The sequence below is a fragment of the Cetorhinus maximus genome, chromosome 5 (genome assembly GCF_964194155.1).
Source record: "Cetorhinus maximus chromosome 5, sCetMax3.hap1.1, whole genome shotgun sequence".
Taxonomy (NCBI): domain Eukaryota; kingdom Metazoa; phylum Chordata; class Chondrichthyes; order Lamniformes; family Cetorhinidae; genus Cetorhinus; species Cetorhinus maximus.
In genome coordinates this window covers 58,215,501-58,232,456 of record NC_135883.1, presented here as the reverse complement: position 1 = coordinate 58,232,456, position 16,956 = coordinate 58,215,501, and the positions used below count along the sequence as shown (strand labels likewise).

Below are 16,956 nucleotides of genomic sequence, written 5' to 3'. Positions count from 1 at the left end.
GCCATCAATGATTCTATGCGCAGACACCAGAAGTTTCTGTCAGTTTCACGACTGTAAGACAAATGCTGACAGTTTTGTCACCATTACAACCACAAAATGAGGGCCATGGATCTTTATAACAATTTAAACTTTGCACGTCACAACAAGTGAGAAAATGAAAAATTTGGATAATGTAGAATTGAAGGTTTTAAATGTTAATCAAAACTCATACGAATTTCAAACAATGTGTGGTTTTAGCAGTGATACACAACTGAATTCGAAATTTCCCTTCCTGCTTGGTAATTTCACACGAATGCATACCCATCCAGATATTACAACTATACGAGGTCTATGTTTGAATTAGAATGTAAAACCTCATCTTAATTTGATAGGCTAATTGTATAATTCAGTCCAACTGCAGCCTTGAAATATTCTTGAGTTTTGAAGGAAATTTCATTCCAAGTTGCACTAAAGCCAAAAGAAGCCCAACACCTCCATGAGTTAAATGCACCTTTGTATGGAAGTTCTTGTTGTTACTGCATGCAAGCATTATACTTGCCCATTGCACAATCATTGTGTTATGTCTGAAAGTGGCAGAAACCTTTAACATCTGACAGAACTTTAATGAACAGAAGTAACTTGATATAGTTCCCGATGGAGCCATACAATCAAATACTTTGCACAACAGAAATACATGTTCTAAACAAAATCATGGCAATAAAGATGATAGATGGTCTGTCCTTTTAATTTACACAATTACGTTTTAACCTCATCATATATTTTATGCAGAGTCTAAACTTTCAGTGCCTAGACACATGTACTTTGTGTGCCTTGCTTGGTAACTGAAAGCATGTACAAAGGAACTACTGTTATACTTGTGATCCGGTCTGTTATAAAGGGATAAGTCAATCTATTACGTATGCTGTGAGCAAACATTGCCAAATCAGAATCCCAAAAAGCACCTTTATCAAAGGTTTCTTTTACCAGCTGCAAACAAGACATGTTTTTAGAGATTTAGAACAGTTGTGGCAGTAGCAAAAAACTGTGGGTAGTCTCTCAAATATTTCCTAGACCATTTTCAACATAGCAAACACCAGCTTCATTGCCCAGAAGGAGAGTTTGCTGTAGCAAGCATAGATATTAGGATTATAAACTTAGCTGATTTGTCTAAAATACTACAAAACATGTACTGCTTTTTGAATTAAAAACAAAACCCTAAACTAATTAAAATATATAAATCTGAAATATTTTATGCTGTGCTTTGAAACTATTTGGGGAACAGCAAGCAAAAAAAAAAAGACCCTACGACTTCCAGCAATCCTTTAATTCTAGTTTTTAATGCTCGATTCATAATTGAAATTTTTTAAACTGGTTACAGCAATTTAAAAATTGCACATCAGGGAAAATCAGTATCTAGAGTTATATTCGGGATTAAAACCTAGATTTAAATGGGAAGCAAATGTGTGTCTCACTGGTTGTTTATGTATTATTTTAGAATCAATGCTTCTTCAAATGCACTCTGCGGAGTTCTAAAGGGGATCAATGTATGAGACATGAAGCAAATATTCTCTGATAAATTCAGAGTGAATCTGCTAATCTATATTGGTGACAGCTCAGTTGACCTGCAGCCCCTCCCATATTTTGTGTGTACTGATAGAAGTTTGCAAGGGACAAAGTGCAAAAAAGATGAACATGTGCAATAGACCCAGAAGTAACAGAGTTGAAACACTTTCCACTAGGAGTAAACTCTTTTAAAAAATAAAAACAGTAACATTCCTTTGGAAATAAAATGGGTTCATGTAGTGAATTCTGAAATAGTTTAAATGAACTACACCATCTCAAGAAATGGCACTGTCCCAAACAAAAAAAGAATCAAGATTTAATAATACACGAGTTCTCTGTTTTTTGTAAAGAGGAATGTTAGATCCAAATGTCTTTTTTATTATAGGTGATTTACATACTGTTTGCTACTACAGATGTGATAAAGTTGCCAAGCCAAAATAAATATGCAAAAATAAATTGCCTGATGCATAATTCCTTTCATATCTACAACTTCCATCCCCTCACCATCTCAACTTTACTTTATGGTCAGTGATCTCTACACTTCTGTCTCTACACTTTTTGCAAAAACACTGTCCTGCACGTTTCCACCACCCCCAGCGTGATCAGGTCCATCACAAATAAACCATAGCCTGAAAGTACTCAGTACACTTTTAATTTTGTGATTGCAATTATGTGCTACAGTTATTTTGCATTTGTCTCATAATTACAAATATTACATCCAAAAATCAAGTTACAGTAACTTACAGCTGGAGTTTAGAATACCATATAAATTCTCTTTCTATAATCTAACAGCAGTTGCTAAATCAAAGGTCTTCAGAACATACAATTACCGAACACTCAACAGCAAATATTTCTTTGCAAGTGCTGATAAAACAAGTTTAATGCTCCATTCCAAAGAATTAAGGGTTTTGCTCTCTAACTGTTTCATCTTAACAAAAATAAAAAATTTTCTTTAGCATCATTTTGAATTAGTGACAAAATTAATGACAGAAGAAAAAAATGTCAAATATCTGTCCAAGACAATCCTTTTGCCTTCAAGTAGCACAAGCTAAAAGACACCCAAGAGCGCTTTGGAAATACAAACAAGTAAATCAATCATATATTGTGTAATTGTCTCCAAATGAAAATTAAGAACAACGTCCTCTTCATTTGTGATCCATATGGTTTTTCAAAAAAACGGTTTATAAATATTTTTTGTGAATTGGCACACAGATTGTCCTCCACATACTCATTGCAATCAGGACTCAAGACATAAAGATCACAAAGTGAAACCTGTAAATTATGGACACATTAGCAACTAGCATCAGGTGTTTTTTTTTGCAGGTGCCCTTATTTTCTCCATGGTTATCGAATGTACTATAAATATCTTTGCTCAACAACCTTGAAAAAGCAGCTGAGATTACAATGTGTATCTAGTGAGCGGCAACAATGCTAAGAATCACCCTCCCACACACCAGTGTTCAGCTCTGCTACCAGCCTAAATTCGTGTTTCATTGCAAACCACTCGCACTTGGAGCAGAATGTAACTTCGGTAATGAACCAAGTTTCTCTGATCTATTTACCAGCATTAGGACAGTCATGGGCCCAAACAAAAAAGGGAAAATGTAAAGATAGGTTTTGCAGTATATCAAAACCAGTGAAGCGAAGTCTGCGAACAGATTGAGAATATTTGGGACAGAAAACACAACAGTGGTCACATTTGCATTGGAATGAAACTGTTTTCTGGTTGAGCAGTGAGTCTGCAGAGAGACTGACTGACAGCTAGGAGTCTCAGGCCTGTTCATCACTTTGTTAAGCAGCAGAGGGACAGAGAAACAAGACAGCCAGCTACTTTCACTCCTCAAAGCCAAAGTTTCTGAAAGAAGTGGATCAAGCATCAAAAGGCAAGGGAAAGACGACAACAAAGGACAGGGACAGTGGAGAGGAGTTGCCAGCTGTCTCTGAAGGAGTGTATGGATGCACCGCTGGGACAGGGAGTGAAGGCCCCTCTTGCTGTTCGCATGTGTTTTCCTGGATTTGGGACACTGGAGAGTAGGGTTGCCAACTCTGGTTGAAGGTAATCCTGGAAGTTGACTATATGATGTCTGATCATGCAATGCCTGATCATAAGCCCTTATTCCCCAGTCTTTATTTCCTCGCCCCCCAACCCCCATTGCTGACTCCATGGCTTCCCACTAACTGCAAACTGCCAAGCTCCTCCCCCAATGCCGACACCTGCACTCCACCCGCCTGACGACCAATTCTCACAATCCCTCGACTGCTAAGTACCCCACCCCGATTGCCAACCATTGAATGTTCGCGATACACCAAGCAGCCCTGGCAATTAAATGGGTTGAGCAAGGTGGATTACACTTGGTTTATGAAAGCAACGGGTTTGATTAGTTGTCGGCATGACTTAAAGCTCTAAATTATGAAAGACTCAGAACTGTGTTACCAGATTTGCATCAAAGAAAAGTTAGAGGAGACATGTTTTGGGTCTTAAAATTTTTAATTGCTTTTGATAAAAAATCTACTCCAAGTACTTCAAACATAAGCTAGAACTAGAGGACAGGAGCATAAAATTAACAATTAAGATTCAAGATTAGAAGTGATTTTTTTCTGAAGCAATAATGGATATGTCAGGTCACTTTTTCTACATCCCTTATCTCAAAAGATGTTAATTTTTGTCATGCTCAAATTACTGCTACATGAATCCAATTCTTATTATTTTCAAGCTGTTATCCTGCATATCCTAAACTACTTGTCTGATCAGTAGGTTAGTTTAGCCTCTTTACTCGGTCCCTGAGATCTAAGGTCTTGCGGGATTTTCCCATCTTCTCCAAAGAAATATATTATATTTCCATAACTCTTTCCAGTGTCAGTGAAAATTCCATTTATTTTCTGTTAATCTTACTAATCTCCATGAAAATGTATTCAAATTTGCCTCTCCAAAATGTTGTACATCATTCATATTTTTGGTCTTTATTACATCAAAAGTAATAGTGCAGTACGAAAGTTACAAGAATTCATATATTCACCCAATCGATATCTAAGCTGTCAGTTTCTCAAGTCAGCTATTCAATGGAAATCACCTCCCCCCTCAGTAGTTAATCCAATATATTATCTCGGAAATTTGTAACTTGAATGTTAATCCTTAAATATTTATGCAGCTATTGGCCTCTTTTTTTGTCCTTTGAGGCGAAGATGACCATGTTCATCATCTAGGGTGTTTGGTCGGGTTCCGCTGGGCATTTAGGTGACTGCTAAGGCCAATCTGTGCATGGTAAGTTCTGCTACAAATAGCACAGAATGTCCCAGATGATTGAGTTTTGCACGAGTTGTTGACTCAGGATTTCCTCTCCTTGCATTCTCTTGGGGCAGGATTTCCCGGTCGGTGTGCGGAGGGCAGGACTCGCAAGTCAACGCGTAAAATGACTCGGGATGACGTCGGGCAGAACTCCTGACGTCACCCCGCGTCATTTCAATATTGTCAGCAGGGGTGCAGCTGAATCAGCTATGCGCCCACCGACCTGTCAACAGCCAATTAAGGCCATTTTAAAAGTAATTGCAGTAGTTAAAGGTCCAGCCCGTCCAACCTCAAGGTTGGCTGGCAGGCCGGGAGTCATGGCGGGCTTCAGAAAAAGCATGAAACCTCATCCACGGGCGGAATGAGGTTTCACGTAGGTTTTTAAAAATTTAATAAAAGTTTAACTAAAAGTGATGGACATGTCCCAACTCATGACAGTGTCACATGAGGGGACATGTCAGGGAAATTTTATTTTTCTATTTTTAACATTTTTGAATTTGGCACCGATCTCCCTGAGGCAGCACTCAACCTCAGGGAGATGAGTGCGCTCTTTCATGCGCATGTGCAAAAGAGAGCACTCTCAGCTTAGGGAATCCCTCTCCGCCTGACCAGGGAGCACATAGCACTTTCTGACGGACGTCACGCTGGGCGGGCTCTAATTGGCGCCGATCGGAGGTGCACCTGCACACGCTCGCTCCTGAGCTCACCCCCCACTCCGACGGGGGGGAGAATTCTTCCCTCTGACTCTGATATGCGCTTGCTTTCGAAGGAGGCTGCACTGTTTTTCATTTGGTTGCGCCAGGTGCAGCAATCCTGGGCGAGCTTCTGCCAGGGCTCGAAGTCGTTAGTTTTAACTCCTAAGTCAAACCTTCAGAGTGTCCTTGTAGCACTTCCTTTGACCACCATGGGAGCACCCCCAAACTCAAGCTCTCCATTGAAGATTCACTTTGGTAAGTGAGTGTCAGGCATCCAGGCTACATGACTCAATTATGACTGTCTCAATAGGGTCTGGATGCTTGACATGCCAGCTCAGGTGAGCACCTCAGTGTCTGGCATTTTGTCTTTCATTCTAAGTTTCAGAAGTTTCCGAAGGCATGACGCTGGTACACAGTCTAAGTCTTGCATGCATACAGCAGAGTGGGCAGGGCTATTGCTCCATAGACTTTGAATTTAGTAGGCAGACTTACTCCTCTTCATTCCCGCACTGATGTTGAAAGCCTACAAAGGCTACACTTGCTTTGGCAATTCTTGCATGTGTCTTGTTGTCAATGTAGATAGCTCAAGAGAGGGCTGCTGAGATTAGTGAACTTATCCACTGCTGACAGGTTCTGGTCATGGACTGAAACCTTGGGCTCAAGCCAGGGCTTCCCTGGAACAGGCTGGTACATTATTTCAGTTTTCTTCATGCTGATGTTAAGGCCAAAGTTGTCGCACAAAATGGAGAACAAGCTCACGTTACATTGCATGTCAGCTATGAACCCGCAGCTAGTGCATAGTCATCGGCAAATGGGAAATCATGAATTATGTCCTTGGTCTTTGCTGGAGTTGTCTCAGATTGAGCAGCCTCTCATTCATGCAGGTTTGATTTTGATGTCAGGATCATCATCATCATCGGAAGGCATCGGAGAGCATGGCAGAGAAAAAACATGAGGGCTGGTGCTAGCATGCAGCCCTGTTTAACTCCATTAGTGACTGGGAATGGGAGAACTCACCATTATCCAGGACACATGCTAGCATACCATCATGGAAGTGGTGAACAATCATGATGAATTTCTCAGGGCAACCAAATTTCTCCATTACCTTCCAAAGGCCCTTACGACTGACTATCAAAGACCTTGGTCAGATCAACAAACATGGTGTACAGGTCCATGTTCTGTTCTTGGAATTTCTCCTGGAGCTGTCTCACTGCAAACATCATGGGAAGAATTTTTGGGTTGGCGAGGAGGTGGCGGGGCCCGCTCTCCGACGTGTAAAATAGCGTGTGGTGATGTCGGGCGGGCGTCCTGATGTCACCTAGCATCATTTAGATTTTTCAGTTCAGCAGGCACGAAGCCAACTCGGCTGTGCATCTGCCGAACTGTCAAAGGCCTATTAAGGCCATTTAAAAAGCAATTAAAATAATAAACTGAGCTGGCCATCCAACCTTAAGGTTAGCGGGCAGGTGTAGAGCCCAGGCAGCTTTTGCATTTTTCATGGAACCTCATCCACGGGTGGGATGAGGTTTCATGAAGGGTTTATAAATTTAATAAATTTTTCCATTAATGTTCATTGACATGTCCCAGTTTATGTGACACTGTCACATGAGGGAGCATGTCCTAAAATTTTTTATTTTCTTTATTTAAATTTTTGAAATTTAAACTAATCTCCCTTAGCCTCAGGGAGATTTCTGCGCTCTTTCATGTGCATGCGCGAAAGAGCGCAGGCCCCAATTCAGGGAATCACCCCCCCGCCCGCACAGGGAGCTCTCAGCACTTCCGGGCAGGCGTCACACTGGGTAGGCCGTAAAATGGCAGCGCGGCGCTGATCGGGTTCGCGCCCACCCCTGCCCCTGCCCCCGCACAACCCACTCTGACAGGGGGAAATTTCTGCCCCATATCAGTGGTTTCTCAACCTTTTTTGAAACTGCACTGACTCAATGGCTGCAAATCCTGGTTGCGATATTAATAAGGATTCTGGCAAATATTTTGCCAGCGATGGCGGGGGGTGAGATTCCTCTATGACTGTTGCAACATTGGCGAGTTCCTTTCATTTGTATAGGTGGACAATGGAGGCATCTTTGTATTCCTGCAGGATGGTTCCTTGTTCCCACATGGACTGAAAGAGGTCAGTGAACTTCTTGACCAGGCACTGAACTCCAGCCTCGTAGATCTCAGCTGGGATAACACCAGCTCCTGGAGCTTTGCTGCTAGGCAGGAGTTGCAGATCACCAGGTGTGGGAAGGGGTCATCAGTAAAAACTGGGTTAGCTGTTGAACAGGAAGGTCCTTCTCTTGCTAAAGATATGTGTTCTTAATCAGCACCAGCTTCTCACCTCCCTATTCATAACTAACGTCTTGGATTCCGGTCCGGTTTGTGGTATTTTATGCTCTCCCTTGTGGAGAGTTTGGTTTGGGGGGGCGGGGGGTGTGTGTGTGTGTGTGTGTGTGTGTGGGGGCAGCATTTAATCGAGCGGGAGGGGACCCTGCCGCCTTCCTGCCCCCATCGCGATTAAGTCTGCCAATTGAGGCCTTAAGTAGGCAATTAGTGCCCAATTAAAGGCCTCTTCCCTATGGCACTGATAGTAACACAATGGTGGCAGACTTGTCACCATGCGGGGTGCACGACATGTAAGCCTGTGTGGGTTGCTTGCGGTCTGCTGGGGTGGGGAGGTTCCCTTGTTCAAAGCAGTGCCTGATCAAGGGATCTGGCATCGGGAAGGGGCCAGGGTGGGGTGCTGCTGACAGCCATCTGCCTGCCTTTGCTATCAATCCCCTAAGCACCTCTTCCCCCCATGATCCTCACCTGCCAAAGCCCCGCAAACCATCACTTACCTGTGGCTTGGGTAACTATGCGAACTTGGGCCTCCAGTGGGTGCCATTCCAACAGCCGCCACCACCTCCCAAATGGTGCCGCCGAGGAAAAGAGCGGCCAGCCTCTGAATGGCTGGCAATTCTCAGCAGGCGGACTTCTTGCCCTCAAGGTCCTGATCTCGTGGGAGGCCCACCAGTGGCCTGTCAGTTGGCTGATTTTTGCGTTTCGGTGTAGCAATTTTCTAAAAGTTTGTTAGAAGTTTTCACCCATCATAGGTTAAGAATAAGTCTGTACTCTTCTGATAATTTAGTGGCTAGATAGTGGAAGAAATAATGACCTCTCCCCCTCTCACCACCAGTGAGGCCTGGGCTAGCATGAGATATTTACAGCATAACAACAAAATTTAGTCTTAAGATACTCTTACCATGTTCATTCAAATAATATTCCTGTAGCTCACATGACCCTTGTAGGTACTCATACTGCATGTTACTTTTTTTGTGTTTTGGTGCAAGTCTGTCTTACCTTTGAAAATATATGGATAATGTTGGCAGGTTTACAAAGAACTGACATTAAAAAAATCCTGTAAATAGGAAGTAAATAAAACAACCAATATTGAAAACTGTGAAACAAGGACTTTCAGCTCTTGGTGTGCAACAACATTTACAAACCTCTGTACTCGCTCAGGCATTTTTCAATTGAACAATGTGTCTGTAGTTTTCATGTCAGGGTACAAAATTCTCAGTGAAAAATGGCAGGCCAGTATTCATGCAATGATGCCATTTCCATTTAATCTAAAGTTACAGGTCAAAGTTGTGCTTGGAAAAATATTCAAAATAAACAAAAGTCTATTCATGTCAGTTATCAGAAGAAAATACTGTGCTTGTGCAAACATGTGGTACGCCATAAAGGAACAACAGGCTTATATCATACATTAGTAAGGCTTCATTACTTTGCAAGGCCACTCTGTCAGAGTCCATTTCTTAATTGCTTTCAATAAAGAGTACAATTTCTGGCTAGCTGTTTAATCATGTCCATTAGCTAATCAGCTGGTGTTATGATTTTGAAATCCAAAATTCTATGAAAGCATGACTACTAGCACACAAACATTATTACAAAATTGTGAAATCAAAGGGACAGCTTTTTATGCAAGATATTTTTTCTGCATTGCATATTTTCAGCAGTAGCAATACTACATTAGCCAAAAAAATGTCATCAGTGAACAAACTACAACAAGATCAATTTATAAAACAGGCCTAAATTTCAATCGTTCATAAATTTCTAAGCTTCTTTTAATTTTTTCACCCAGAAAAAAATGGGTATATATTTATGTATTTTTCTGAGAGATAGTGAAATCACTATAATAATAGAGTTCCTGTCATCACTTTGACCAACTCATTTTATATTCATAAATTCAAACTCATAAATCAATGTCCCCGATATAACATTGAATGTTAAATAACGCGCAATCAGCAATGTCAAAGATCCGCTAATATACAAAGCATGTTCAGCAGACTCCTTCTCTGCCACACTTGATCTGAAAACTATGGGTGGTGGTGGAAGGGTGCCTTGGTTTCCAGAGGATTCATGACACTAAGGAGGGACCCTCCAGCAGCACATCACTTTTGCTCCTTTTGCCAATTACTTTGAATCTGTGTCCTCACTATTTAATCCTGTGCATACCCCTCAGGATCTTGAATACCTCCATCAAGTCTCCTCTCAGCCTTATTTTCTCCAAGGAAACCAGTGCCAACCTCTCCAATCTATCCCCATTGCCACAGTTTTTTTTGATCCCTGGAATCATTCTTGTGAATCTTCTTTGTACTCTCCCCAAAGCCTTCACATCCTCCCTCAAGTATGGCACCCAGAACAGGACGTAGTACTCCAGATGAGGCCTAGCTAGTGTCCTACACAAGTTCAACATGACCTCCTTACTCTCATACTCAAAGTTATCCCGCTGATCGCTGAGGCATGTCTGCCTGCCTGGCCCCAGCACAACAACAAATTTCTCACCTCCCCTTTCGAGCTACCTCAACACTGAGGTGCCCTCTCAATCTCCTTGCAGCTCCAGCAGCTACCAACTCTCAGTCGCGATGACGAAACTGCAGAGCTGCTGGCTCTCTGATTAGGCTGACAATGTGGACAGCCAGCCCGGCATCCATAGATGGTTGTCCAGGCAGCAGCCTCTGAATTAGCCGGCGCCAAGAAGATAGTCGACACATTCCTGCTGGTCGCCTGCACGGGGTCAGGACCCACATATAGTCTCAACACCAGGAAATATCCCAGCCAATGTATTGAAAAGGAAGGGGGAAGAAACATTCTACTGAGGCAGGCAGAGAGAGAGAGAGAGAGAAAAAAAAATTAAATTAAAAGAGGGCGCATGCAAATACCAGTTGAGCGGGATGGATATCTTATTGTGGGTTATAAAACAATGCTATAAGTAGCATGGACTTTTCAGTATAGGAAAACGAACATAAGCAAGTTTACTGCATGGCTGGATGATTGGTGCAGAAGGAATTGTTCACTTACCTGGAACCAGTTCTGAGACTGGAGTAGCTTATACAGGATAAACTGGTTCCATCTGAACAAAACTAAGGCTAATGCCCTTGCTGGGAGATTAACTAGTTCTGCAAGATACGGTTTAAATGAAGTTTGGGTGTCTGGATGGCAAGTTGAAAATCTACCCTAAATTATCTTTCCTCATCCTAATTTGCATTCTTTCCCCAAAGTAAAGATGACTGGAATAATCGCCGTTCACAGTTATGATGTATGAAAAAATAATAATGAAAATTTTGATTTCACAAGTTTCTTTAAAGATTAACTTGATTTTTTAGTTGCTGACTCAACATTGTTCCTGCTTCTTCATTATATGGTTAACTTCTAAACTCCCACAACAGCTAGGTATAGATATCCTGCATCAATATGCCAATGATGTGGATATATTCAGCTTCATCTGAGCTCTGAGATCAATTCTACTGACATTTTGAAGCACAAAGAGAGAAGCAGCATGAAGCTAAAGAGAATGACTGATACAAATTTGTGAACTTAAAGCAAATGTGTCACTCACATTTGAAATCTGGGCAAAATTTGTCCACATTGTTTCTATCGGACTAAACAGGACCAAACTGATCATAAAAAAATTATGAAATTTTACTGGTGTTGGACCATAATGACATGAAAAGAAATCCAAAACTCTATTCTTTTGCCATGTTTAAAAAATGGACTTTCTGCTGAATCAACAAGATGGCTGCTGCAAGTCACATGACCACAGGGTTGGCCCTTTGTGCTGGGAGCTACCCCCAGCAGTTACAAGAACAAAATAATTCCTCTCTCAGCCTGTGAAATCTTACACCCCAATGTACGGGCCCCTTGTGATCAACAAAAGCAGAGGAAGTGCAGACAAACTGGCTCCCCAACCTGAACTATCACAAGAGAGAGAAATTGGAACTCGTTAAGTCTACAGAGCTATTAACAGACTCATTTCACACCTGGGACTGTCCAGGCCTATTTCAAAAGGGGACCATTGAAGGAACAATGAAATTCTGGCCAGAAGCACAGAAACTGATTGTTAAGCTGCAATTAACCATTAATGGTCCATGTCACAAGACCCAAGCCTGTGGTCTTTTGGACAATTTTAACATTACATCTTTGGACTCACAAGCAGACTGCTGTTCTAACATCAACTGGAAAGGACTCCAAAAGCCTAGCCAAGCAAGCTATCGATTACCATCGCTCAGCTCCTTGAATCCTGTTTGATATTTAAAAGTCTCTGATCAACACCTACCAAGCAGTCTAAGCGTAGAAAGTCCAGTGTGATGCAGCACCATTCATTTCAAAGATTTTCGTGATGTCGTCACCAACTCATTGAGACTGAACTCAGCCATGGAGGAAACACCCTTTGGACTTTAACTTCTCGGGACTCTGGAAATCATGTGAACTAATATCCATTTCTGTGGTCCTTGTGCTGTTACTATCCATAGTTGTAATATATATATATGTAAATATGTAATGGAGTGGGAAGTTGCAAACACTCCTCCACTGGGTTTTGAATGTGGAATAAACTAACCTTCTGAATTAATCATAACCCGAGTTTACTGTGAGTTATTAGTAAATTGGATCACACAAACCGAGGGTTTGGGAAAACACGACACTACATACTTTAAAAATAACTCAAAACACCTTCTGCTTACGGACAGTTGGTGAGAGGAAAGAGTACAGTTTATCTGTAACGCTCCAGTCAGTAACACTGGAAAAGAAATCAAACCACTGTGTTCAAAAATTGCTTGCTGGTAATTTGTGCATATATGCAAATGTCGTCGATTGGACGGGCAGCGTAAATTTCAAGTTAATTAGGTCTTTAATGTCCTTAATAGGCCTTTCAATTATCGGCAGACACGCAGCCGACTCTGGCGCACGCCCACAGAGCGAAATATCGTGCGAGTGCGCAATGACGTCGGGATGCACACCTGACGTCATCGCGCATCATATTATGTTCTGGCATGTCGGGTGCGTGCCTGCATGCCGAAGGTAAAATTCAGGCTTATAAAACCAATGACCCAGCTCTACTTGCTTTTCCCACCTAGGAAACAGCCATGCTATTCCATTAAACCAAAATGTATGGCTCTCTGTGTGTAAACAACAATATCAACAACCCCAATGTTCCAATACATTCTTCTATTCTAGCCAGCTTTCACTGACATCACAGGATGGATGTGTCATTCATTTTAGGAAAAGTAGTAAAGATGTGACTTGACAGCACTTTGTGTTCAGTTATACATTAAGAGGTGAAGTTTGATTAATAGCGTATGTTCTTAAACACTCTTTTCAAGTCATTCCACCACAGAAAGCGAATATCAATATATGTCCGTTCATTCACCATAAAAAATAAATTTAGGGAAAAAACCTTAAAAATGCCAACAAAGCGGAAATTGGAGCAGCATTTTCAAACCTAACGAAACTTGCATTATAAGCAGTGCACGGAAGTTTTGCTTGTCTCTGGAACAGAAGCTAGGAAGTATGTGGGGAGCCTGAAGTATAACCTACAGGGCCAAGACAAAAACAATCTTACCAGGAGGAGTTGAAATGTGAAAAAGTGTTGGGTGTAAGTGAAGTGGTCTTAAAGAGCTGCTACATGTTTGTAATTTATTAACTTAAACACAGTATATATCAATACACAATTTAAAAAATTACAGTGCAAACAGAAAATACAGACTTTCATCCTCGCTCCTTTGGGACTTAAATGAATTATTGCCAAGCTAGCAATTACCTTTGCACAAAGTCTAAATGGTAGTGTTTATGTGAATTTATTCATCAATAATTCATTCATGTATGTTCTAACCTTGGCTCATTTTCTGCTGATGCTTCATCCTGAGCCATTTTCTTGACAGCTTTTGCCAGTGGTGGTTTGCCGTTGCCTTCCACTCATAGGGACAGGGTAAGGAGCTAGGTCCCAAGTCTATCTCAGCCAGAACAGGAATTGAACCTGCGCTGTTGGCATTATTCTGAACCACATGCTAACCATCTAGCCAACTGAGATAACCGGTCCCCTTCAGCAACAATACAACTGCACAAGAATGACCTTTACCAAACTGGAGGCAGAAACAATTTAAACAGAACAAACCAGAGAAGAAGAAACAGAAGTACAAGTAGATCAAAGCTACCATTACCAAGTCAGCCACAGGATGCAGTTTGGAAAGCCTTGTTGTTAAGCATTGCAAAATCCTTTTTTACCCAGGAGAAAGCACAGTTCAAAGGGTTACCAGCTGCATGTCTGAACTATCAAAATTGGAAAATGTACTTACTTGGTTTTGCACTAATCAGAATCTTTTCTCCAGAATGTGGTGGAGTAAATCTATTTTTCTCTCCCAGGTCCTCACTGTTCCCAAATTCTACCACTTCGACCTGCTTTAGCGGTACACTCCACTTAAGCAAGTACCTCAGTCCAGAGGGCATTATTCCGCTGCTGTCATGCTGGGCACTGAAATAAAAATCAGACATGTAAATAGGTTATCAGGTAAAACTAACTATTCACTTTGGTAAAACAGGAACAAAATCTGTGATGCTGGAAATCGCCTAACAAATATAAAAGGTTTACTAAGCTAGAAACAATTAGGGTAATTAGGGATGGGCAATAAATGTCGGCATTGTCAGCGACACCCATGAATGAATATATTAAAAGGAGCATTAAAAACACACACCTTTGGCCTGGGTTTTGCAGCGACAATAAATGGTGGGATTATCAGTGCTAACCATTATTAAGGGGTAAATCGGGAAGTAATTTCCGGCATCCACACATGAGCAATTAAATGAGGAAATCAGGAAGTTGCTGTCCAATTTGGCTTGCTCCTCCACAAGCTTCTCTACACCAGTACCTTGCCAAGAGATCCAACATTCAAATACATGAAAGGCATGAAATTTCAGAAACTAGCCATTCATTTCATTCAATTATATGTGCTCTGCCAAAAGGCTTCATAATAAGTGGTCTTCCTTGGCAGTTTGTGTCAGTGGTGGTTTGCCATGGCCTTTCACTCTCAAGGAGGCAGGTCCCAAGTCTGCCTCAGCTCAAACAGGAATCAAACTCACATTGTTGACATTAATCTGAACCACATGCTAGCCATCTAGCCAACTGAGCTAACCAGCCCCCGCCTAGCCATTAGTTACCCATTAAAGATGGCAGAAAAACTTAGGGTTTGTCCATTCAAGTGCAAATGAATTTTTAATTACAGAATATGTCATAATTACTGCCAAACAATCTCCCAGGCAGTGAAAATTTACTTTTATAAATGTGGAGTCTCATTCCTGAAAATTTTAATAATGCTGGTGATTTTTAAAGTTTTTTTTCCTTTTCTCTTGATTTCTTTACCCCTCTCTTATCCTTTCTTTTTCCCCCATTCTTTGTTTTGATTTCTATAAGTGATTTGACATTGAAATAGATATAAGAAACTTCCTGGTGTAGATTCTAAGGGAAAGAAATTAGTTTGCATTGCGCCACTTCAAATGATGTTATGCAGACTAGGTCGATTTCCCAGGGGGCAGATAACGCTGCAAGATGTTACCTGTACAGCTCGCGTGGGTTTCTCAAATGATATGAATAAAGACCCATGCAAGTCATGCAGCCTGCAGCACTGCTGCCCCCAGGGAATCAATGCAAATCTGCATAGCTTGAAACAATGCTATGCAAACAAATTTCTAGTCAGCCATGTCTCAGTAAGGATTCTTCAAAATGATTGGTTCAGGAAACACACTGTTGTTTGCCCTGGTTATGCAGGTCCCAAGTCCCTGTTGCTGCTTTGACTATCTGGTAACCACAAATCGCAGTACAAAAACTCTCACAAATTTTGTGGGCAAGCGTACATCTAATAACCAACTATATCATTTGAACAATCTTAAATGTTTCTTTCAGGACGAAGTTCAGAACTCTGCAATCCCTATGCTTTTATGGAACTACAAAGTATTTTAAATGCATCCTTGAGTTTTCCTGGCTCACTGTTACAGCCAGGGGTAAATAAGATGTCCTAATCACTGAGTAGATCTTAATTCAACAACATTCAAATACTGCAGATTAAAATAGCAACCATACTGAGCTGTAGCAGAAGCTAAACACTTGTGAAGGATTTCTTGACATTCATACAAACTAGCAAGGAAGCCTCTCACCTGGGGAATCCTTTCTGAATGTTTCTGGGGCCATTCTTGGCTATTATTCAATTTCCTATATGACCAGGAGTTGGAGGTCTGCAAATGTACTACATCAACACCTGAGGCTTCACTGCTCGGTGGATCAAAGCTTGAATATTTTTTCATCCAGCAAACAGGCACATCAAGTCGCAATAATTTGAAACGACTTTACACTTTGAAACGTGAGCTAGGATTGGATAACTGGGGCAAATCTCAGTGCAAAATTGAAATGCAGCAGGCATCAGTCAGGACAAAATAGCAAACATGACATTGCAATGACAAAAATTGTGAAACAAGGAATTCAAAAGATTCTCTCAGGCTGTAGGTTAAAAAAAAAGTCAAGCAACTTGTGAAAATTAAACTTATTCAAGAGAGACAAGCAAGTTTCTGATGATGAGAAAAGAAGTGAAGGTTGGAACTCAGTGAGCTTTAGGAGAAAGAGGGAGGCATTGAGAATGTTATTGGACCATTTTGAAGGATACAGTTTTTAAAGGAATAGTATCCCTCATTTCTCATATTCTTAGAGGTCACTTCATATTTTTATGTTGAAACTGAATTAGCAAAGAAGGATATTACTATTTTCACAATGTTGAAATGAACAGAAGTACACTTACTCAACAGCAACAACTATACTAATAGTATGAAAGAAAAAAGATTTAATACATATTGAAGCTACATTTGACAGTACATACCGAGAGCTGACTGTAGCACACATAAGTACATCATTCAACATGAACAAACGCCGCTCTTTCGTTTTCACCATTTCTCCTTTCTCATTGTAAACCGATTCCACCATGTCATCGGACCTTATGAGGTATCTGTTTCCACTCCGAAGAAGCTGTATTGATAGAGAAGTAGGATGTAAATGACCTATAAAGACACACGACATGTACTCCAGACAACAGAAACTAAAACTAAAGGCATAAAATTCATTAACCATGAAACTTT

At 41.0% G+C, this 16,956-nt stretch overlaps 1 protein-coding gene and 1 long non-coding RNA gene across 4 annotated transcripts in view; one reads left to right on the top strand and one right to left on the bottom strand.

Annotated features, from left to right (window-relative positions):
- arhgef10 (Rho guanine nucleotide exchange factor (GEF) 10) overlaps positions 1 to 16,956 on the bottom strand; it is a 340,903-nt gene that overhangs the window by 122,086 nt on the left and 201,861 nt on the right. For all 3 annotated transcript variants that reach the window (XM_078541897.1, XM_078541898.1, XM_078541899.1), the window contains 2 exons: positions 16,701 to 16,846; positions 14,136 to 14,311 (listed from right to left, as the gene is read on the bottom strand). In XM_078541897.1, the coding sequence (XP_078398023.1) occupies positions 14,136 to 14,311; positions 16,701 to 16,846 (322 nt within the window). The remainder of the gene's footprint in view (positions 1 to 14,135; positions 14,312 to 16,700; positions 16,847 to 16,956) is intronic.
- Positions 1 to 16,956, top strand: part of LOC144680666 (uncharacterized) — a 475,346-nt gene that overhangs the window by 385,280 nt on the left and 73,110 nt on the right. The gene's annotated exons all lie outside the window — the stretch shown is intronic.